The sequence below is a fragment of the Grus americana genome, chromosome 20, assembly GCF_028858705.1.
Source record: "Grus americana isolate bGruAme1 chromosome 20, bGruAme1.mat, whole genome shotgun sequence".
Taxonomy (NCBI): Eukaryota; Metazoa; Chordata; class Aves; order Gruiformes; family Gruidae; genus Grus; species Grus americana.
In genome coordinates, this window is record NC_072871.1 from 12,210,303 (window position 1) to 12,232,788 (window position 22,486).

Genomic DNA, 22,486 nt, shown 5'->3' on the forward strand with positions numbered 1-22,486 from the left:
TCCCCACCTTCCCGGCCAGGCAGCTGCATCTTGTCCCTCTTCCAAAGCCGCCCTTGGCCGGCAGCTTGGAGGCGATCAACGAGGGGAGAGCCGCCCCCCCCACCCCTCCGGGAAGCCCGGCTGCCAGCTGTCGGGCAGCGGCGCAGGCAGGGCCCCCAGCACCTCCTGCCCTCGGCCCTGCAGGCTCGGGGCCGGCTGGGATCGGGGCAGCGGAACAAAAGAGCCTTATAGGATAAGCCCAGAGACAAAATACGCATCAGCCCCGGTCCCAGCCTGCCCCGACCGCGGGGGTGCAACGCGCCCGGTGCTGGGGGCTGCTTGTCCCTCCCTGTCCCTGGCTGAAGGATCCCTGCAGCGGTGCTGCCCCAGTGCCAGGGACTGGGGGCCAGGCTGAAGGGTCCTGGTCTGCTGGGGGTCGGTTCTGTGGCATTTGCTTCCCCAGGCAGGCCTGGTCAAGCATCGCTTTGGGGTGGTCCAGAGCAACAGATGTGCAGGAACTGGTCCCAGTGAGAAATGGGGCAGAGACCCCAGTGGGGATTCCCAGCTCTTGGCAGTGTGACTGTGTTGGGTCCTGGGCTCTGGCAGCCTCCCTATCCAACCAGAAGACCCTATTTGGGATGGAGATCGGCACTGGGATCAGGACCAGCACTGAGGTTGTGTTTGGTACCAGGAATGGGACCAGAAGAGGGAGCAGGGCTGGGAGTGGGTTTGGAATCAGGATTTGCATCAGCCATGCAGGGACAGATTTGGGCTGGCGGGTCTGCTGCTGTGTTTCCTTCTCTTGAATAAAGCACCTACCTTCAAACAACTGCGAGGAAGTTTCCAGATCAGACCCACTCTCTGATGCTGTGCAAGATTTTGGGGAGGGAGTGTGTGGTCCAATCCTCATCCCTGAGCAGGCACTATATTGTGCCATCCCTAGCCAAGGCCTTGGGGACAGAGACTGTCACTCCTAGGCCACACTTGGAGTTCCCAGCAGCTACAGATGCACTTGCTACTCATGTTCAAATGTCAGTGTGGCTGACATTAATCAATGTTAATTATTAATATTATTAAGTTGTTTCAGATCTAGACTCCCCAAGGCAGAAACATACCCATTCTGCCCATATGTGGTGCCCCTACATCACTGGACACTGGACAAATGGCGTCCAAATGATTTGTCTGTGGCTCCCACCACAGGTAGGAAATCCCGTGTACAGACCACTGAGCAGTGTGCACTGCCTTCCCCGTGCATGTCTGCCCTCAAACCCCTTTTTCTAGACTGTTCCTGTTCACAAATACGTTGGCATGCACCAGACAAGAGGAGATCCCTGATACCAACTGTGTTTCCAGACACCTCTTCACAAGCCCCAGTTGCAGCCCAGGGTTGGCTCTAGGCCTCTGACAGCTTTGGGAGCTGCCGTGCATCCCACCTCACTGGGTGCTGCCGACAGACAGGATCAGGCTCTCCTGGCACCAGTCGCCAGTACGGGTTTGGCCCTGGGGCCGCGGGGCAGGGCTGACCCCAGGCTTGGGCAGTGGGGAGAACCCTGACAGGGCTGGGGGATGTCACCTCCGCAGCTGCGTCAGGGGTTGGAGGACGTGGGCTGCTGGGCTGTGGCGATGGCTGTAGCAAGAGTTAGCCTAGAAATATCTGCTGGTGGTGCACAGACCAGGATCTTGAAAGAGTCTGGCTTAGGGAGGAAAATCCCCGGGGGCCCTGTTGTACTGAATTTCTCTCTGAACCCAACCTGCGTGCCCTGGCAGGTGCAGAGAGGGATGCTCAGCAGCGCCAGGCTTCGGTGGGATGCTCCAGTAACGAAATTAATGTATCTTCAAGGGAGAGAGAGAGGGGCAGGGCGGCTCGGGGTAGGGGAAAACGGCAGAAAAGGGGGGGGGGCAGTCAGCTGGGGGGGGGGGGGTCGCAGTGACGGGGAGGAGCAGGGCTCGGCGGTGGGGAAGCTGCAGCAGCGTTAAAATCCCCTTTACCAGTGGGTGTCACTGCAGGACAAGGAGCGTCCGGCGCCGGAGGGCGGCCGGGGCTGCGCGGGGGGGTCGGGACCCCGGCACCGGGCTCCGCCGGCACGGCCGGGGCAGCGGGGAGCGGAGGGGGACGCCCGGCTTGCGGCTTGGTTGTGACCCCCCAGCGAGCTTGGCCACGGGCTGGGGGTGCGGGGGACCGGCGACCGCGGTGGGGACGAGTCCGAGGTGGCACCTCGGGGGGGGGGGACGACGACGAGGCCCCCCGGCCGGCGCCAGCCCTCACCCCTCGGCAGAGTGGGTGCAGGTGGGTGCCGATGCAGCGGGGGCTGGGTGCCCCATGCTCCCGCCGGACAGCTCGTCCGAGCTGTGAGACTCGGGCCGTTTGGGGCACGGCTCTGCCCAGGATTTCGGGGCAGGTCTGGCGGCTACAAGCCCCACGGAGTGGTGTCTCCTCCTGAACGCACTTTATTTGACGTGGGCGTTGCTTTGGGGGTTTCTGGTCTCTTTGGTGGCTTCTTGGGCCTGTCCCAAATCAGGAGGTCTGCGTGGGCTTGGTTCACACCGTGTTTCTTTGCCAGCCCTTTTCCAGCCATGCAGGACTCTGGAGATGCTTCTTTCCCTGTGCACAACCCCAGGACCTGAGCAGTTGCTGCAGGAGGACGCAGATGCTGTGGCTGGACCAAGAGCTGAACAGGGCAGCAGGGCAAACCTCGTGTCTGGTTTCTCACACACTCGTAAACAGTGCCATTTTTAGCCTGACAAGTAATCTGAGGCCTGGCTTCCTCCCTGGGAAGGTGGGAAAGGTCTCCAGTTATAATCCACCTCTACCAGCATGGCAAACCCTACTGTTATCCTCCCAGTTATTTTAGATGGGGTTTATTTAGAGGCCTGTACTAAAAAGAGGGAATCACATACCAGGGTTTCCCCTGTGTGGAGCAGATGATTTCTTTCCTCCCTTGGCTCAGGTGTGGGCAGGGTGGAGTTTGCTACAGCTGCTTCCTTATATAAAGGGCAGGTTGAGGCACAAGCTGCCCCTAAGGGAGGGGATGTGGGAAATGCCAGAGCAGCTGGTGTGGAGCCTTTCTTGTCCTGGGAAAGGTAAGAAAAAGCTGCCCCTGCAGTTTACTTTTTTTTGGTGTGTGTCTTAAACAGTGCAGTTTCATGTCATGTGGAACTCTGCTCTTTTAAAAGTTTGGCTGCAGATCTGATGGGGGACAAGCCCTGGGCTCAGCATCGCTTCTTTGTGTCCCTTGGCTGCTTGTGGGTCTGTGTAGGAGGGCTGGGCTAGCCCCATTGCTGAGATGTGTGGGGCAAAGTCATGCTGGGCACCTCCACCCCCTCTGCAGTGCTTGTTACTGGCCCCTTCCAGAGCTTGGGGTGCAGCTGGGGCTGCCTGGGACAGCAGATCTCACCCCCTCAGACCATGGCCCTGAGGTGCCCAGCCCATCCTGGGGTGAACACACCTCAGCTCTCTGAGTGTCAGTGTGATGATCAATATGAAAACTGAAAGCTAACATTAGATTTAAATGTTACCTGGTACAATCTGAAATGTAATAGTAGATGTGAGAAGCAGTCTACATAGAGGTAATTAATTATTCCTCTAGTAATCTTGCAGCTGTACAGTTAAAGTAATCATAGTTATTACCAAGTGGTGTTTTCTTGAGGTCAAACGCCCTGTTGTGGGGGAGATGGATTGTAAATGTGCTGGTACCTGCCTGAGCCTCTGCTGTTGCTCGTTGGTGACCAGGCTGGGGTTTGGGTGCTGTGAGGCTGAGTTGGTGTTGGTGGAGTTTGAGTTTGTCCAGTGGCTCCTTGGAGAGGCTCAGCCCTGAGGGACATCAGGCACCAGCAGCTGTTTGAGGGTAAGCATGGAACTGGCTGGGGCCATCTTTGAGTGAAGGCATCGCTCTGCGGTGAGGCCTCTATTTGGCAGAGCGCTCAAAGCAGGTGTTTGGATGCTTTCACACAGGCAAGGGCTTTGCTGAACCAGGCAGTGATGGGCAGCTTGGCAACGAAGTGAGAAGGACTGATGGATTATGAGATAGTATAGGCTTGATATCAACTGTGATATGGTTGCATTTAATATATTTGTTCAGAACAGACAGTGAAGGAGACTGTCCTGCTTTGCCTGTGGGGCTGTACTGGTGCGAACACTGCCCTGTTACTGGTGTGAGTGTTGTTACCTAAAGCGCAATGAGAATTGTGTTGATCAGGCTAAGGTGTGCATCTGACATGAAGCAATGAACAGGCTGAGACAGAATCATTCCTCTCATATTTATGATTTCTTTGGCTATATCTGCATTAGTATAACTTTATAAAACTAGAGAGAAAGCCTATTGTCTATGGCTATCGTGGGGTCTAAGGGCTGTGGTGTTCAGCACGGTGCTGTGGTCCTCGCTGCCTGGATGCTCTGGGGAAGGGGACCACGTCTCACAGGCGCCTCTCAACGGGAGGCACTGAACGCCTTTTTACGAGCATCACGGTCTGGAAAAGTACTGAGATGAGGCCCAACCTATAACGAAAGCAGCACATAGATGATTGGTTACAGCGAGCAGCTGGCCAAAGAAAATAGGTTGTAGCACAAACAGGGAAGAGATTGCAGATTAGTGCAAGGCATTTTGCCTGTTTGGGAGATGCTGCTCTAGCTGAAGTTAAACACTTAGCCCGTTTAACATGAGGACTAGTTTTCTGATTGACTTCTTCAGGGGATTCTTATTCTGCCTTAGTAACGAGATCCTGTAGTCTTACTATCGTGTGTTGGTTGTCTGACGCTTTCAGATGCCGGCTTGTGTTAAGGTGGACCTCGAAATAAATATGACTTGTTTTCCACAATGCAGGACTTGCTTATGTGCTTCCCTGAGGGGGCCAGGATGCGCTCGGAGCTCCCAGGGAAGCCCCTCTCGGGGTCAGGGACTCATGTGTGACGTGCCCAACACACACATGAGCAGCCTCTCCCCAGGAATCACCTCGGAGGAGGGGAGGGGGTGAACATTTGCCTGTGACAAATAAACAAAGGGGAAATCACCTTGGGGAGAAAGGTCCCAGGGCCCTTTGGGGTGAGCGGTGGGGTTTGCACGCAGCTGCATGTGGCAAACCTGTGCAGTAGATGCAGAGTTACTGAGATCTGTGAGTGTCCTCACCCACAGAGTGGATTTGCCTTGGGGGGCCACGGGCTTTACCTGCCCCAACACAATTCCTTGTGCCGTGTATCTGCCTTGTGCGGATGTGCAGAGCTGCCTCCCGCTTCCCCCACCCTGTTCAGGCTGGCTGGATGTCAGGTTTTGCATATGTAAAAATACACAGCAGTCTTTGCCCTGAAAGGCTTGCTAGTGATCTCATTAATCAAGACAAACAAAGCGTATTTAGCTATTCCCCCTCTCTGGAGAAAAGGCGTTCAGGTACTTAAATATGCATTTGAGTGCCGAACTTCAGATGGCTGTTTCTGGATGTTTTTGCTTTCTCACAAGTAGTAGCAGTGATATAACGCCTCTCCAGGAGGGCAATGTGGGGATGGCGGAACCAAGGGCTGCTAAAATAGGTGGGCAGCCCCTGGGAGCTGGCAGGGACGATCCCCAGCTGGGCTAAGTCCAACCTCCCATTAAAGATATAGGAGTTTTTCCCTCAGAGCTGGAATTGTTGGAAAAATCCAGAGCCTGCAGGTAAGGACAGCTGAGCTGCTTCTCTCGAATGTGCCTCTGCCTTCCCCGCCGTGCTCCTGGCCCACCAGTGCTGGGAACTGGGCAGGGGGAAATTTCTGCCTGGGATTGGGCTGAAGCCACAGGGGGGAAACAGTGGTTTACTCATTCCAGTCTTGGTACAAAGCTCCCAGGTGAGAAATGTCACACTGAGCCATGACTGGCAGTAATTAAAATTAGCAGAGTCCTTGACAAAGTTGTGAGGGATGCCAGCTTCTGCTCTCAGGATGAGTAAGTGGGAAGCACCAGGTGTAGGACAGGGGACAAGTGCTATTTTAAAAAATGAGAAACCCTCTCATAATGAGGGACACTTGAGAAGTATGGATTAGTCCCAGGCCAGTAATTAGAGTCAAGATAAGGGTGTCCTTGGGTCAAAGGTCTTACTATGACAGAGACTGGTGTTGAGAAGTCAATGCCAGTGATGAATCCTCATCTCTCATTCTTCTAATTCATATTTTAAATGATGAACCCAAAGGTACTTCCTCTAGAGACAGCTGATGATCTTTACCATTACTCTGGTGTGGTTACAGCCTGTTATGCCAGGATTTTGCCTGAATCGTGGATTTGGAGCTTTGGCTGTGGCAGGACAGGAATATAGTTTGTAGGCACAAGCTTGGTTTTCCTTGTAGGATGATGGAGCTGCAATGTTTTTCGTTTGCTGATTAGAAGCAATATTTTGCTGTTCATTGCATTTGTTATTGGCAAATTAAACCTGCAGGACACTTGCATCTGGGATGTTGTAAAGTCAGTACTTGCTTCAAAGAATTAGAGGGGCAATAAAAAAACCTTATCACTCCTAAAACTGAAATATGTATTTGGGGGTTATTTTCATTTGGGTTTCTCAGTTATGATAATGTTTTAAATTGGAGGGCTGTAAATGATAACTTGTCAAGCATTAATACAACCACGTGCATGTTGCAAGGTCTGTTAACGGGGGGCTAATATATCACACATGAGATACAGGAAGGTGAAGCTGGTACAGGGAAGGTGCTGTTGGTGTTGGGCTTGGTGACATTCAGGTGGGTGCTGGGCACTGTCAGCACCTTGGGGTGGTCAGTACAGTTACTTCTGGGGGGAAAGGTAAATGCGAATCACCCTGGGAGGGGAGAAGTTTTAACCGATGTAGCTGGATGAAATGGTTTGTGGGAGGTGTTGTGCGTGAAAAGGGCTGACAAGCAGCGCCAGCTCTCCTGGCCTGGAAGGACCCACGCTCGGCTGCAGGGAGATGTGGCTGCACCCGCTCCTCTCCAGCACCCGCCTGCTCAAAGGCAGCTTCCCTGCCTTGCGTGATTTTTCATTTTAACAGCAAAGCCGCCCCTAGACTCAGCCTAGTTTTTCCATCATCCATTTGATCGAATCCTTTTAGCGGGTGACAAAACACTTTCTTGAGCTCTCGTTGCAGGAAACCAATCTCTACTCCTTTTTCAAAACCTCTCTCATTTACAGGAGTCTAACAAATCCTGGGCCTTTTAAGTCATCTCCTCCTTTTGTTCTTTTTTTCCCCAAAACAACAAAAACCAGCAGTGCCATGTTTGTAGATTTTTTCGGGGAGGAGGGAATAAAATACACAATATGGGAGAGGGGTAGGGTGTGCACACTGACGCACGCCGCGCGAGCATCCCCGTACAAGCAAAAGCCACGCGTGCGCGCGCATCGAGATGCAAATGATTTCCGTGAAGCTATCACTTGTAAAGCTTGACAGAAAATAATGAGAAACACTAAATCTTTTATAAGGTCAACACTCAAGCAGCTGTCAAACAAGAAAAGAATTTAGCGAAAGATCCGCAAAAACTTCCATCGCCTCATTAAATCCAACAGGGCCGGGGCCCGGCGTGGTGAGGAGGCACCGGGGCGCCTCCGTTTTGTGTCAGTAATTTGCGGCGGAGGAAGAGGGAAGACGAAACAGCCAGTGCCGAAGGGGCCTTGGGGAGGCTGGGGAATCGTTAGTGCGCCAGGAGCGGCCTCGGCTCCTAATTGGAAGCATTGGGCATTATCAACGGAGGATTTGCCTCGGCTCCCTGACAGCTCTCTAGGCCTGGAATGATAGCCCACTTGTCAGTGTAAAAGACCATTAAAAACAAACCATTTTGATTTAATTGGAGGCGGTGCGCTGGGGGCCCAGGTGAGGCGCTTCATCAGCCGATGTTGGCTGCTGATGCCTTTTTCCCCCTGTATTGATGGCTTTTTTTTTCCCTCCCCTCCCTTTCAAAAACTGTCTGGGAAAGAGAAAGAGGTGCTGAAAGATCCTTCACAGCCGCATTGAGAGCGGCTTTCAATAGGGTTGTCAACAAATGCCATGACAAGTTAGAGAGAGGCAGGTATTTTTAAAACAGACGTTATTCTGTCCAAGCTGAGCTGCGCTCGGAGGTGTGTGTTGGATTATTAGGGTTACAAATACTGTGGCTTTTCCTGGCAGTAGCGTGCTTAACCAGTTTAATGAATCGGGTTGATTTTTTTTATTCTCCCCACCTTTCTAATTCCAAGAATGTAGGGAAATGCGGGACAAGGGAGTCTGGGCTAAATAGTTCCTATCTGCTTCAAACCCAAGAAGATTTCAAAAAGTGCTCAGAATTTGACTGCTGTATTTAACGCCCATGGAGATTTGGGGTGGTTTTTTGCTTCCTGAGAATAAAGGTGTCAGATGTTTACTGGAGTCCACTGGCCTCTTGGTCTGGGCAATAGCGTGAGTAAAGGAGAATTAACCCACTGGAGCTGTAACCCAGCGTGTGGCCACCTTGGCAGATGTCCTGGTGTCAGACCAGAGCTGCCAGCTTTCACACGGCCCTCGTGTGTTTCAGGTTTGAATCCTGACCCTTTCCGTGCCCGGCAAGTTTTACTTCCAACTAAGTTGTCTGTTGGTGAATAGCATCTCTGCTGAAGGCAGCCTAGGTCCATGAGTAAAACTCCAAGTCCATTTAAAAAGCACTTCTGTGGATTTGTGTATGAAACAGCAGGTAGCACCGAAAGCAACGGTAGGTGCTCCCCTGTAACCCAACACAGCATGTGTGGATTTACTCTTCTGCGAGCCGTGAGGTGGTGAGCACCCCAGATCTGATCCTTCATGGGGGAGTATCTCCAGAACAGCAATGGGCATTGGTTGCCAACAGTTGCTCGTGCTGCCTTTGGACCTCCGGGCGTGGATGCAGGTGGAGCCTGCCCTGGAGACGGTCCAGGCTGGAAGGCTGCACAGGGAGGGGTGGTGTTTTCTTGTGTCATTTAGGAGATGTTGGAGAGCAATGAAAGTGGCAGAGGAAGGATGGGTTAGGATGTCTCTGAGGGAGATATGAGGAAGGGCTGAGCATGGCAGAGGGCAGCATTAGGGTGCGATGGAGACGTTGAGTGTCTAGGGCACGTGCGAAGGGATACTGGGAAGGGCTGGGCCATGGAAATGCTTTGCTGTGATTTGAGCAATTGCATTGCTGGAAGTTTCAGTGGTTAGGCAAAACAAGAAAACCTGCGGAATCTGCAAGAAAATGTAGTGATGGTGACTGGGGCCTGGAGCCCGCATGTAGTCACAGAATGGCTGTGGTGCAGGAGGTGACATCTGCTGCTGTGGCCCCAGTGGAGATGTGCAGGGATCGTGCTCAGGGTAGCTGGGTCTCTGCCCATTTGGAACCCTGCAGGGTGCTGTATTTTCTTTTTGCATTGTGCCTGTTGTAGGCTGGTCAGCACTGAAGGCCACCAGCTGTCACCGCTGGGCTGGAACCCACCAATTCATGTCACTTGGGCCATTGAACAGCCATCAGGTGGTCAAAATCCCAGCTGAAGGGAGGTTTGATCTGGTACCATGGTGACAGAAAGCTCTTGAACTCATTGCTTTGTTCTTTAAGCACTGTTTAGGCTGCAGGAGACAAGTTTTGTAACACTCCAACTCCATGAAGTTTTGCTGCCTCAAAGCTGGGAGGATAAATGCTGAACCTGAAAAGCCAGCCCACCATGCACTGCGTGTATCAAGCCTAGGTTATTTAAGCAGAATCTATGGCTTTTCTGACAAGACAACAGTTGCAAGATTACATGAGCTGTGCTTGTCAGTTCAGCTCTTTAGACAAAAATAGAGGCAAGGCATTAAAAAAAAATGTGGAACATTTTTGTGTGTATGTGGTAAACCTCAACTGTTAATTCTGATGAAGGATCAGGCTGTGAGCAGATATCGGATCCCTGGTGAGAATCAAATTCTGGAGCCCAGAATTTTGCTGCAAAGTTTATACAGTGGGGATTCCTCTAATTACTTTCAGTGGAAATTTACCTGACAGAGCTTTCCCAGGTAACGCAAGGCATATGCGGGAGAGCCGCTCAGCCGTTGACAGAGCCTTTGATTTTGTGCCAGGTTGCAAATTAAGTCTTTTGCCAAGGTACCCGAACACTTGCTCGTCAATTGCTTATCGCTTATTCATATTGTGCATCGAGCGCAGCTCGTTTCATCTGCTTGGGAAGGCAACGCGTGTTGACAAAAGTGTTGTCCAAAGTTGCTGCATTTTCTTTCCTCCCCCTGTTTGGTCAGGTAAACAAGACTATTCTCCCCGGAAAGCCACCTTGAATGTCTGTGCAAGTTGGAATTCTCTAATGAGCAAAGGAAAAATGCTGGTGTGTGTCAGTGACACGCACTGCATGGAGCTATTCTGACACACGGGTGAATTCTGTCCTACATCACTGCTGCCTGAGGTGTTGCTACCAGAATCCTTCTGGACTGACTTGACAGCGCCCTGGAAATCTATTGTGGAGTGGCCAGTGTTGACTTACTGACTTGGATTGTGACTATCAAGTATTCAGACGGAGGTAGCTGGAGCCTCACCCTGGGCTGGCACGGGCAGGGCTGTGGGGATGCTGTATTTATTTCAGCAGCAACATCCTTTCCAGAGTTTGGTTGACGCGGCGGATGCCATTCTGCCTGGGCCAGCGCGATGCTAGCGATGAGTGACACTGGGATGGGACGCATCCCATGAACATGGGGGGCAGGAGTATTTATTTATGTCCACGCTAGGTGCCTGAGGTACAGTCCCCTGGGAATGTAGACCCACATCCACAAATAAATGAAGTCTTGGTGCGCAGTCCCAGCTGTGTTGGCAAAGCCTGAGCCCAGGAATCATGTCACTGCAGGCAGAGTGAGGCAGAGGCCGTTTGCCTTGGGGGGGTGACTGAAGACGAGGAGGGCAGGAGAAGCATCTTGCTGAGGTGAGTAAGGAGTTAACTTATGTTTGGGTTTGTAAAATAAAATAAAATATATATACTCCAATTCAGCAACTTTCCCTAATGAACTGCCCGTCAGGACGTGACTGGCTCCTTGCGACCTGTTTGTCTGAGTGAGCTGGAGGGCCCAGGAGACCGCACGCCAGGTCTGTCCTCCAGAGCGAGACGTGGAGCAGGAGCGATCACGCGGTGTGGGAGAGCCTGTAAATCACCCGGTTAGCTTAATAGCGTGGGTCATTATTCTAAAGCAGCGGGGCTGAAACCTAAATCCAAATGAAAATATAGTCAATTTGTCTATACTTTACTGACTGAATGACTACGTAATGTCATGCAGTCCTGGCAATGCAGGGAGCAAGCAGAGGCAATTAGTGGGGAGGGCAAAGCCCCTTTGTTTTCTTCTCTTCCACTTTCTCTGCAGGCTCCAGCGTGGTGCCAGGAGATAGCCTTGCAGGCACTGAATGGATAGTCTAGTTTAAGAACCAGCAGTGACATCCGTGCCCAGTTTCTGCAGCTTTCTGTAAGGGGTTAGGATGGGAATAGAAAAATCCTCCTTGTTGGTTATTATGGGGCAAATGGAACAAAACCTCATCTTCCTGCTGCCCCCTGCTTTGGGTTACAACCATCTTGGTAGCTCTGCATTGCTCCCCCCAGGCGCAGAGCAGGCCAGACTGAAAGGCATCATGCCAGATGACAGAGGGTGACTGAGTGACAAGAAGGATGAGTGGCTTGAGGGCATGTCACACCCTTGCACCAGCCTCAGGTCACATGGAAAAATAGCCCAAAGTGGGGCTGTGGTCAGGGCAATGGAGTCTCTAAATAGTCTTGCCCAGAGTTTGAAGTTGTTCCTGGGCCAAGAGCATCTTCTGTAATGGCGTTGAAGCAGGACAATGTCACCGAAGGCTGGTAGGAAATAATATGCAGATGGGAATCTGCTAAGGAGCTTTCTGTAAAGTGAAATTTTTGTGTTTGCTTTTCATACTGCTTTTCACACAGTAGGATGAGGGCGTTATATGGATTAAAGACAGAGTTTTGGTAAAGTGCCTACAGTGGTCAGTGCTAATGGCTGTCCTCCCCAGGACAACGAGTCTTAAAGCCATAAAGTAGTTATTCACCACCATGGAAGAGCCTGAGAAAGGTTTCATGAGGACAGAAACACTGCAAGAACTCCCTCATCTCTTTGGAGCACTGATCTCTTGTCACCCTTGTAAAGGAGGGATTGATAGAGTGACGCCTGGAGTCCCAGGGTTTGGGTGAAGAGTTAGACCAGTTTGTTTTTCAAGACCATTCTACCACCTCCTGTGTGGAATCCAACTTTACAGAGATGGTTAAAGCACAGTTTGGAGGCTACCAAGTGTCTTTTAGGGACTATCCACTTTCTCTGGGTTGTTACTGCTTTTAACTGAGTAAACATTTATGAATGTTCACGAGAACTTATTTTTCCATGGAGGAAACCATGCACTGAAACTCAACTGAGCAACGAATTTCCTGACCCAACTTCTAACATTGGCTGTGCCTGTTAGATCTGCAGCTGGGGCCAGGCAAACCTTCCAGGTTAATGTAATAAGAAAGGAGGAGTACAGAAAATCTGCAGAGGCTCTGCAAAATGAGCTGTCCCTCCCCCCCGGATCCTGTTCTTGGGGAGGAAGGGAAGATGACAGGAAGGAGAAAGTCAGAGAGAAGAAGAAAAGACTTGGAGGTTTGAGAGCTGTGGCTGGGGAAGGAACCCAACCACAGTCATGGATGAAACAAAAGGGAAAGCATGAAGAAAAACACAGGCTGAAAAATGAATAGTGATGGAAAGGTCTGGGGTGAGAGGAGCTCTAAAGAGGAGGCTTGCCCCAGTATCTCGTGTGACTCACACAATCTGTTTAACAGCGATCGGTCATGTTCTTTCCTTGACACTAGCCGCAGCAGCAGCTCTGTGCTGACAGGCAGCGGGGATAAATGATTACTGACATATGCTAATCGGACAGTCTTAGACAGGACGTAAGAGGAATACATCAAGGTGGTGCAAAACACATTTCTTGGTCGAAACTCCCCAACTTGTACAAGTAAATTAGCTTCAGGAAGTCACAAGGCTTCTTCGTTGTTTTAAACTGCGGTTAAAAATCAACAGCATGGCAAAAAACCCCCAAACCTATCAGAGCAAGGGCTGGGGCGGAGGGCTGAGAGGCTCTTTGCAGTGGTATCTATCAATGCCAGATATGATTTTGACCATGTAAACTCCCTGCAGGGTTTCAGTGCTCTCAGACTTTCTGGTGTCTCCTTTCCATTCCCCTTACCCAGCTCTTTTCCCTTCCTTCCTAAAATGCCCCCTAGCTCTTCACTTGAAGTTTCCCTGTAATTTACACCACAAACAAAGCTAACAGGATTCAAGCAAGTACCCCAGAGCACAGCAGGATGAGCAGATGAATTCAGGGAGATGTTCAGATCCCATTGCTAGTACAAGAAATCTTCACCTTGGCTCTTATTTGGATCAATTAAAGGAAGTGTCATGCACATCTGTAACCTGGCTAGACCCTTTGTGCTGTCTCAGGGTGAATATTGTCAATCAGATAGTTTAGAGAGGTATCAAGAGTGCAGGCTTTCTGGAAATCTCTAATTCTTGGTGTGAAAATGCTTCTTGAAAGATCTGGTGTGGTTTGAGTTATGGTGAGAGCTGATAAAATGGCAGGCTGTCAAAATGCAGGTTGGACTGTCCTGCTCATGTAGGGCAGTTGCAGGAATACCAGCAGAGAACAGAGGCACCCCCAGTACTAACAGGAATAAACAAAAAGATGCTTCTCATCTGGTGAAGCTCATGAAAGTGCGCACAACAAGTGAGAAAATAAGTCATTAAACCCTTATCTGGGCAACTGCTACCTCTCTTCCAGGGCCTATGGTTGCAAAAACCATCCCACGTTCCAGTCCAAAAGGTGCTGATGATTGAACACATCCAGCATGGGAGTATTTTAGGGTCTGGCTCTCAGGGAGCTCTGTAAGAGCCTCGTGTCTACCTTCATTGTGTGCTAAGGGTGTTATCAGGGCATGTGAGCAAGGTTAGAAGGTGTCCCTGAGTTCGATCAAGTGCTCCATACCTTCTCCAAGTGGGGCAGGTGCCAGAAGGACTCCTCCTTCGCAGGTAGTGGTTGTTTTCGCAGAAATGTGGTGCGAGTTTCACGCGCTTTGTCTTTCTGTAACCAAAGGTAAACAAGACTGGGTCGAAACGGTTGCATGGCTATATACATCAGGTTGGTGTCACGCAACGTGATGACACGGGGATGAGCAAGACTAAAAGTCGCCTTGGACTGATGATCACAAGAGCCTGATCTGGGTAGTCTTTTATGTCCATGTAGATAATATTGATATCTAGAACATGGATGAGGAAAACATGAGCAGCTGCCAGCTCTCAGTGTCTGTTTTAAATGGTATCCCAGGGAGATGACCACTGCCTGCAGGAAGCCCTGTGCTCTGACCTAGAGCAAGGGCTCATCACTAGCTGGGAAAGCCACTTCCACCACCCCCACCGTGGCGGGGAGTTCCTGGCTGTCCAGCATGTGTTGCACTCTTGATTAATTGCAGCTTGCAGTGCTTGATAGTCCCAGCACAAGGCAGTGCAGGTACCTGGTGGATGTTCTGGCCAGTGTACGAAACCCTGGGGAATCTGCTCTGTGGTCTAGGAGGTAGGTTTGTGTTGCTCAACTCAGTAATTGGTGGCTGCGGGCTTCGGGAACTTGATGGAGGGAACTTAGTGATTAAAAACATCAGTCATTAATAGATAAGGTAGGGGTGCACTTTCCAACATTCTAGGCTTATGTATTCATAAAGTAGCTGCTAATTAAGAACACTGTATTCTTGCACTTCAACTATAAAGCATAGTTTGTGGTGGCAGTAAGCCCATTGAAATTGGTCATTACCATATTAGCTCGACTCTTCTTTGAGCCATTAACTAATAAAACAGTCATTGGCTGCTTTTAAATGTTATTACGCTATTGGTATGTTTAACAGCACAGAGTTGCACTGTAAGAGCTGCTGTGGGTGCTGGCATCAACCACACCATGCCAGGATCAGGACTGGTGATGGTCCTTCCAACATTTGGCTGCTCCATTGTTTTGTCCACTGTCGCAGGTAACCTGAGCAGAGCTGATGCTGTCCAAAGGATAGCCTGCAGGGCTCCAGGCATGAGCATGACATAAATACCAAAGATAATTTGAAACCTAATTCTTTGTTACGGCAGGGCCTTTTAGTATTGTGACAATGCAGAGAGAGGCAGAGCCTCCTTTTTAATTGATATCAGGCGTTTAAGTGGGCACCCTGTGACTAGAAGCATATTGATGCAGACACATGTTTAATGATGGCTAGAAAGGTGTCTCTGCAGGACTGGTGCCTAAGCCTTTTGAAAGGCCTTGGCCAAAGCACCACTGCCCTGGAGAGTTTGCTTGGCTTATGCGTATATCTTCAGATACAAAAATACTTTTAAAAACCCTTCCCTTTTGTCTCCAGAGCACTTTCAGGCACACACGCTGCAACTTGGACATCTAATGTTCATTCCCACGGCATCGCCCCACGGGACGTGCTCTGGCTGGAGCCAGGCTCATCGTGGCTGGGAAGCAGTTACCCTTTGTTAGGCTTCACCAGCCTTCCAGTAGCCAGGGAGGATGGTTTCCCAGCTGAGAGCCCTCCCCATGGCTGGGAGAAGCCCTTCCATCGTGGGGTGGGACAGTGCGGGGGTTATGCCTGGTAGCAGTGCTGTGCATGGCAAGGAACAGCACTGCTGGAGTACTATCACCTTTTTCTTTTCCGCTCGCTGGGCTGCTGTCAGTGCTCTCTGCTGCTCCATCCACAGCTCCTTATATTTGTGTTGGAGGAGGTCAAAAAAGGGAGTACAAGGCCTGGAAAATATTGAAAAGACAACAATATAATCTGCAGGGTTAATGCCTCTCTTTACCTTCCCATGCTGATGCCCATCTCTGCTCCTAGAAAATGTGACTGGTGAGAACGTGAATAAACCCTTGCACAGGAAAAGGCTTTCTCTTCCACAAGCAAGACTCAACCCTGCGTTCATTTGCAGTTAATACACCACAGCCTGCGCATGGGCACAACTGACACCTCTGCAGGCAGGGCCCGTACCACCGCTGCTGTTGAAGCCCCGGTGTGCTGGAGGGACTGCGGAGCACCACAAACTGTGGCTCAGCCTTGGGCCCTGCTATGGCTGCAGGAGAGCGTTTCCCAGCTGGTGCCCGATGGTGGGCAATGAAAGCACCGAGCAGGACGGTGTCCAGAAGCAGAGAGCTGGGCCTTTGCATTGTCACCCCGGAGCTCAGAGGAGGAGCTCTGGCTCTGACCAGCTGAAGGTGGACCTGCTGGGTCCCCTCCAGACTGACACAGCTGTGGCAGCTGCCTGGGAAGAACCACTGGGTGCAAGGTGCGTTTTTTCTCAAATAAGATTGCTTTTGCTATTAAAATGTCAATACTGTGTAATACCAAAAAGCTGCAAACAGATGCAATGATGGATTGGGTGAGAGGAGCAAGTGCTGTCCTAAGCAAGCTGAATAGGGATGAAAATGGACTCAATGCAGGTCAGGTGTCTGCAGCAGAAAGAGGAGCTGAATTGCTGAGCCCTGGTCTAGTGCCTCAGCTGCACAAACCCGATGTATTTGCCCCTTGAAACAGGTTGCCAGGGAGCATCCTGGCCAGGAGAGGACCGCAGCAGAGAGGAGCTGCGGATGACCATGGTTCTAGAAAAACAGTAAAAATAAAAGGCAGTTGCTTGTTGGCCAGTGTCCCGTTCAGCTGCTCTGAGCTGGCATTAACCTGACCGGCTTGTGGCAGAGCCACAGCCTGAAATTGTTGAGCCTTGCTCCTTGCAAGTGGGGATACTGCAACTTCATCAGCCACCACGGGAGGCAGAACCGGCAGTGGCAGCAGCAGGGCTCTTGTCTTGAGGACAGCATGTCACTTATTGCAGTGGCTGTGCTGCTGTTTTCCCCCCAGAAGCAAACACTTGAAGATGATGGAGGACCTCGATCTTGGGTTTTATTGGTCCTTGTCCTTGCACACCTTGCTGGGGAGGGACTTTTCTTATCTCAGTAGCAACCTATAGCAGCGTGGAGCCATCAGCCCCAGCTCTGCTCCCACCTGTAGCCCGCAGCGCCTTCAGCTGCAGGTCCCACAACAGAAAAGCAGCGCTTTCCCTGCCTGCCTGGACCCAGCGCAGGACACCGGGGACTTGGGCTAACTGCTGCGCTGCTTCTGGGCCTGGAAGGTGGTTTCTGCAGAGAGAGCCTATGCACCATGGAGTGAGCTGGTGCTTCAAGGCTTTTGGCAGGAGTGGGTCCACAGTCGGTAGCAGCCAGCTTTTAGCAGTCTGAAGAATCTTTGACAATCACGGAGGGCGCCAGCAGCGTGTATGCAAATAGTAACTCTTCTGTTTCTTGTTCCTTCACCCCTGCGGTGACTTTTATTACTTAATTATTGCACACCACATGCTTCAAAACAGCCTAATCTATGGTCGTGTTTTCTAATGATACTAGATGTGCGATCCAGCAATATACATCCCAAGGGGGCATTCATATCAGAGGAGACATCCTTCTGCAGACCTCCTGTTTCATAGGTCACATGCTGCAGGGCTTTTCGAGGCTTCACTTACACATCAGCTGTGCTGCTCCAGACCGATATCTAGAGACACCCGTGCCAAAGAGAACACTGACATTCACCCCTTGTTGTCTGATCTTCTCCCTGCTCCTTCCCTTCCGGTTTGGCATTTCACACTGATCAGAGCTGGGGAAAATATTTACAAAGGACAAACCGTGTGGCAAACCTGTGCTTGAGTGTCTTATTGTCTGGATGGGTCTCCAGTCTCGTTGCATGGTGTAAATTGTGGTAGTCCTGGCACAAGCACATGGCGAGCCTTGCACTTGGACTTGTTTCCTTGGCCTGCCCCTTTGCTCTCCAAGGCAGGAGCTTTTCTGGTGTGCAGGAATAGCAGGGACGGATGCAGGAAAACCCTGAGCCTTTGTGTGTAGCGTTTGATTATTGATTTTTGTGGTAGCTGAATGTGTTTTCACATCTCTATGGAGGTGACTTTTACCGTCTCCAGTGGACCAGCCAGTTGGTGACTGATTAGTCCACAGCTGGCTTGTAAGTAAATGCTTGAAAGGACACATTTGGGCTGATGCTGTTCAGAGATCCTTCCCTGCCGTGTGATTAATCACATTTAAGTCCTGATCCAGCAAAGTATAGAATCATGCCTGGAATAATACGCGCATGAACTGCCTCTTTGAAATCGGTGGGAATGACTCGTGTGCTTAGTTATAAGAGCTGGTGGGGCTGTAGGACGTGAGGCTTCATCTGGCTCTTCCGGCCTCCTTTGAGAGAAATACTGAGAAAGCGGGGAAGAGCAGGGGATGTCAGGTAACACGCTGCTTTGACTAAGGTTACCAGAGAAATTTCCGCGAGGAGGCTTTTTCTTTGTAGGTCAAACGCTGATCTCGTTGGAGCGGATGGGGAATTTTGGCCCCGATATCAGTGCCACTTGGCGGTGTGACAGGGTTTCTCATTTGCAGCTGGCCTCTGGGAAAACCTCCTCTCGCCTTAGTGTTACTTAAGGACAGGAACGAACGGCTTGTGCGTTCTGTTTCCTCTTGTCACCCTGCCCAGATGTCACTCCTCTGAACTGGGAGGATTTTGCTGTTATCGTCTGCGGATGCTGCGGGGAGAGTGGGAGAAGCATCTGCTGAAAATGTTTATTGTGGATTAAAATCCATCTCGTTCAGAGTAACTCAGATCTCCTTGTTTTGGCACAAGCACCCTGCCACAGAAAGGAAAGGGAAAGAAGTTCTGATAGGATGTAACAAATTATTTATAATTGTGGAAAAAAAATAATCAGCTGCTTCTTTTTATAGTCAAATAGTTGGAGCCACTTCTAATGTTGACATTTCCTAAATATTTTAAAATTTATCTGTGCACACTTTCAAAACTATTATCCCTGAAACAGTTCCCGTCTCTTTAATAGATGCTCTCTAATTTATTTTCAAGAGTCAGGGTACAGACCTATTTTCAAATGAAATGACAAGCGCCTGCTAACTTGGTTATACGATGTGGTATGCTAGTCTGCCAGAAATCTCTCGGAAAAGAAGCTGCAGCCTCCTAATAGGTTATTTTACTGTGAAAACAGTGTTAAAAAGTATAATAAAGTATTAACAATATTAAAATAAAACAGTGTAGGCCTTAAATGAGCTACAAACTAGTTAAATCTATTCTATTCAACATGAGCCTTCAGTGCTTTGCAGCTGATACCTCAGAGCTGGGATTTATCTAAAATGAAGGCACCAGGGACGTGCAAGAGAAATGGTAATTATAATTTGCAAACATTAGGCTGACACTTTTTTGTGTATGTGTGTATAAATTCTGACAGCTGTGATTTGTGCCATGCCAGATAGTGCTCCGAAGAACTGGGAAGGGCTCCCTTTCTGGCAGGCCATCCTCAGAGCAGCAGCTCATTAAAACTTTGGAGAAGGAGAAGTTGCCGAAAACAGGAAGGCGTCAGAACCATCTGAGGGACTTTTGGTACACGCTTGTTGAAAGGTGTTTGAGAAGAGAGCCTTGGGTCTGACAAACTGGAATTTTAGTACGCCTCTCCGTTCACAGTGGGGCAAAATAATTGGTCATCAGTGACTACTAATTTGGTTTAGTAGCCAGAGGCGTTTTTTTTCTTCCCAGAAAATCAATGACAGTGCTGAGGTCTGTTCAACGTGATTCAGCTCAAGATGGGTCCTCATTTACCTCTTGATGCTTCTTCCACTGGAGACAGCTATTTTGTTAAAATGAAATTAAAATCTATCTATAATACTTGGCTCAGGGAGCGGCACCCGTCAATGCCATGCTGCTCTTGAGGTTTCAAGGTTGTCAGTCTCCCCTCCGACTTATTTTCAAAGGTTTATATATCAACGGAAAAAAAGGTACTTTGCAAAAGTGGATGCCAAAGACTTTGCTCAGGAAGGGGGTCTATACCAGCTTAAAAGGTGCAATCAATTTGATTGCTAAGGTGTATTGTAAAAGGGTAAAAACTTGACTTGCGATTGCCTTTTTCTTGTGTAATTCAAAAGCATAGGGGCTTGTAAATATTTTAGCGCAAACTTCAGCCCTTGGATTTTCCGGGTAGGTCTCCAGCCAGCGCCGAGGGCTCCAGCAGCTCTCTTCCTGCTGCTGGTCAGGACGGGCTGCGGCGGGGAGCGGAGCGAGGGAGCAGAGGACACGTGCGTGGGCATCGACTCCCTGGGGGCCGTGCAGCTGCTCGGGCTGCGCCGAAAACATTGCTGTAATTTCAGTGGCCGCAGGATCTGGCCCTGCATAGGCGCTTATGCAACAGATAAATCATGATTGATTTGGTTTGCAGTTGTGATATTACAATCGTGTTGCAACACCACTGCCTATCCCAAAACTTTAACCCTTTCTTGAAAGGTAACGATGTTTCAGGGGGTTTCATGGGCCTTCGGCTTTGCTGGTGATGATCTGCTGCTGCCGTGCAGCCGGGATCTGTCTTTGGGGTCTTCAGTCCGCAGGGGAGACCGCTGCAGGGGGCACGGCCGTCGTATTCTTTCCTTGCGTACTTCACGACGGGAGGGATTTGCCCTGTGGTGGTAGTGTCCACAAAGAGATTTTCCCCTGGCTTGTGGCCGGGCCAGCTGAACCAGCACCCACCAGCTCAGAGTGGTTTCTTATTGGGAACCGGTTTGGTCTCCAGCATCTCTGGAGCGCGGGGCTCCTCGGCGCAGATCGTCTTCGGCAAATAAAGCACAAGCTGGGGTCTGCGATTGCGCTCGGGGCCTTGGGGCACGGCCAACGCAGGCAGCAGTAAGGCATTAACGCGCAGGTCCCTCTGCCCTCGAAGGGGGCTGACAGCGCAGGAAAACTCTGATTACAGCTCCCTTGTACTGCTATATTGTCTTCCTTCCTCCCCGGTTACTGATGGGCTGGAGCTAGCAATCTATCTGCTGTTAATTTGTCTCTGTGTAGCCCAGCAGGAATCTGGGGCGTGATTACAGCTCTGGCCCTCGTGCGAGAGCCGGCATGGCCCCGGCATCCCCCTGCAAACTGCCTGGCTCTTCCTTGCCTTAATTGTTCCCCTTTGGCCAGTGGACCTGTCTCTTCTAACGAGGGCAGCGAGGAGGGCCGAGGTAATTGAAGCACTTAGCCACACTCCCAAGCATTGCCTCCTGCAGCTAATTAGGAAAGAGGGCTGCTGGGCTCTTCGTTATTTCTTTTAATTGTTTGTGGGTTTTGCATAACAGTGAATGGCAGAAGAGGGATGTGCGGTTACTGGTGAATTCTTGACTTTGAAATTTGTATAAAAGGTCACTTACAATTTGTTAACGCTTTCACGAGAATGAATTCAATTAGCGGCTGCGGCAGTCCCCGCACACACGTGTGCGGGTGTTGGTGAAGAGAGGGAGAGATGGCAAAGCAAGCAGGGCGTGAATGTGAAGGCTCCTCATTTTCCTAAGGAGCTTGTGGGCTATACGGTAAAGTTATAGGCCCCTTACAGCTTTACGGTCCTCTAAACAGGTCCTGGCAATAAACCCGCGGAGAGGCCCGAAAGATCATTTTTAAATGATCTCCACTTGTCCTCACTTTTCATTAAACACTGAAGAAAATAACAAGAGAAGAATTGGTAGAAAACACTCAGGGACCAATTTTTTTTGCAGTCTTTGGGCTGGCAAAACTCTGAGTTGAAATAGTGAGTCTTTTACCCGCGTGGCAGCTGCAGGATCTGTGCCGTTGAAGCACTGATTAGTCTGGAATTCTGAAGCTTCTTTACAATCCTTGTAATTTGGATGAGGAAATAACAATATAAATTATTTCACTGTGGGCAGCCAATGAGGCAGTGGCTTCTTCTAAGTGTCAGAGGATCTGTTATTTTGCTCAGAGGGCTCGTATGTACAGAACAGTAAAAAGAATAAAATCCATTGTAAACATGCACTTTAAAAGATTTATCAGATGCTCATAGCTGTACTTAGGAGTACACATGGTTACAAGAGCACCAATTTGCTTTACTATTCCCCCCCAGGCCCAGAGTGAGATGTATACTTGTAATGGTCCTAAAGGCACACGTGGAAACACGTGTCTTGCAGTGAAGATACCCATTAAATAACTGGCTTCACAAGCTGGAATTTGTGAATTAGCATGGATTTTTGGGTTGGAGATAGCCTTTGGCTGACTTAATTGAAGATTATTTAGATTAGTTTTCAACACATTTGTGTACTGACTGGAAATCTGCTGTTACCCTCTCAAAGTGAGGTGGGATGCGATTATGGGACAGAGCTATTCTGCCTGGAGGTCTCAATCCACGGCTGAGAGTGAACAGTGCTCAGTCTGCAGCCATCAACAAATGCAAAACATCCTGATGAGTGAAAAAAAAAAAAAAACGCCAAGAAACACCCCCCCCCCCCCCCCCCCCAACACTGAGCAAAACAAATCAAAGAGCAAGGTCGTCCCCTTGACCTCCATCCCATGCTTGAATCTCTGTGGCTGGGTGGGAACATTACTTCGTTTGAAAAGATGTCAGTAAGGGCTGAAAAGCTTTGCTTTCACAAAAAGGATTCTGTGGTTATTTCCCCCAACCCAGGCTTTCATTGCACAGACTGCAAAAGCAGAAGTTTGCA

At 50.0% G+C, this 22,486-nt stretch overlaps 1 protein-coding gene across 1 annotated transcript in view; it reads right to left on the reverse strand.

Annotated features, from left to right (window-relative positions):
• Positions 1 to 4,242: 4,242 nt before the first annotated feature.
• The window catches only part of CFAP77 (cilia and flagella associated protein 77), a 61,658-nt gene continuing 43,414 nt past the window's right edge, over positions 4,243 to 22,486 (reverse strand). The window contains exons 4-6 of the mRNA XM_054848961.1: positions 15,613 to 15,715; positions 13,922 to 14,017; positions 4,243 to 4,474 (exon numbers count right to left, since the gene is read on the reverse strand). Of these exons, the coding sequence (XP_054704936.1) occupies positions 4,406 to 4,474; positions 13,922 to 14,017; positions 15,613 to 15,715 (268 nt within the window). The 3' untranslated portion in view covers positions 4,243 to 4,405. The remainder of the gene's footprint in view (positions 4,475 to 13,921; positions 14,018 to 15,612; positions 15,716 to 22,486) is intronic.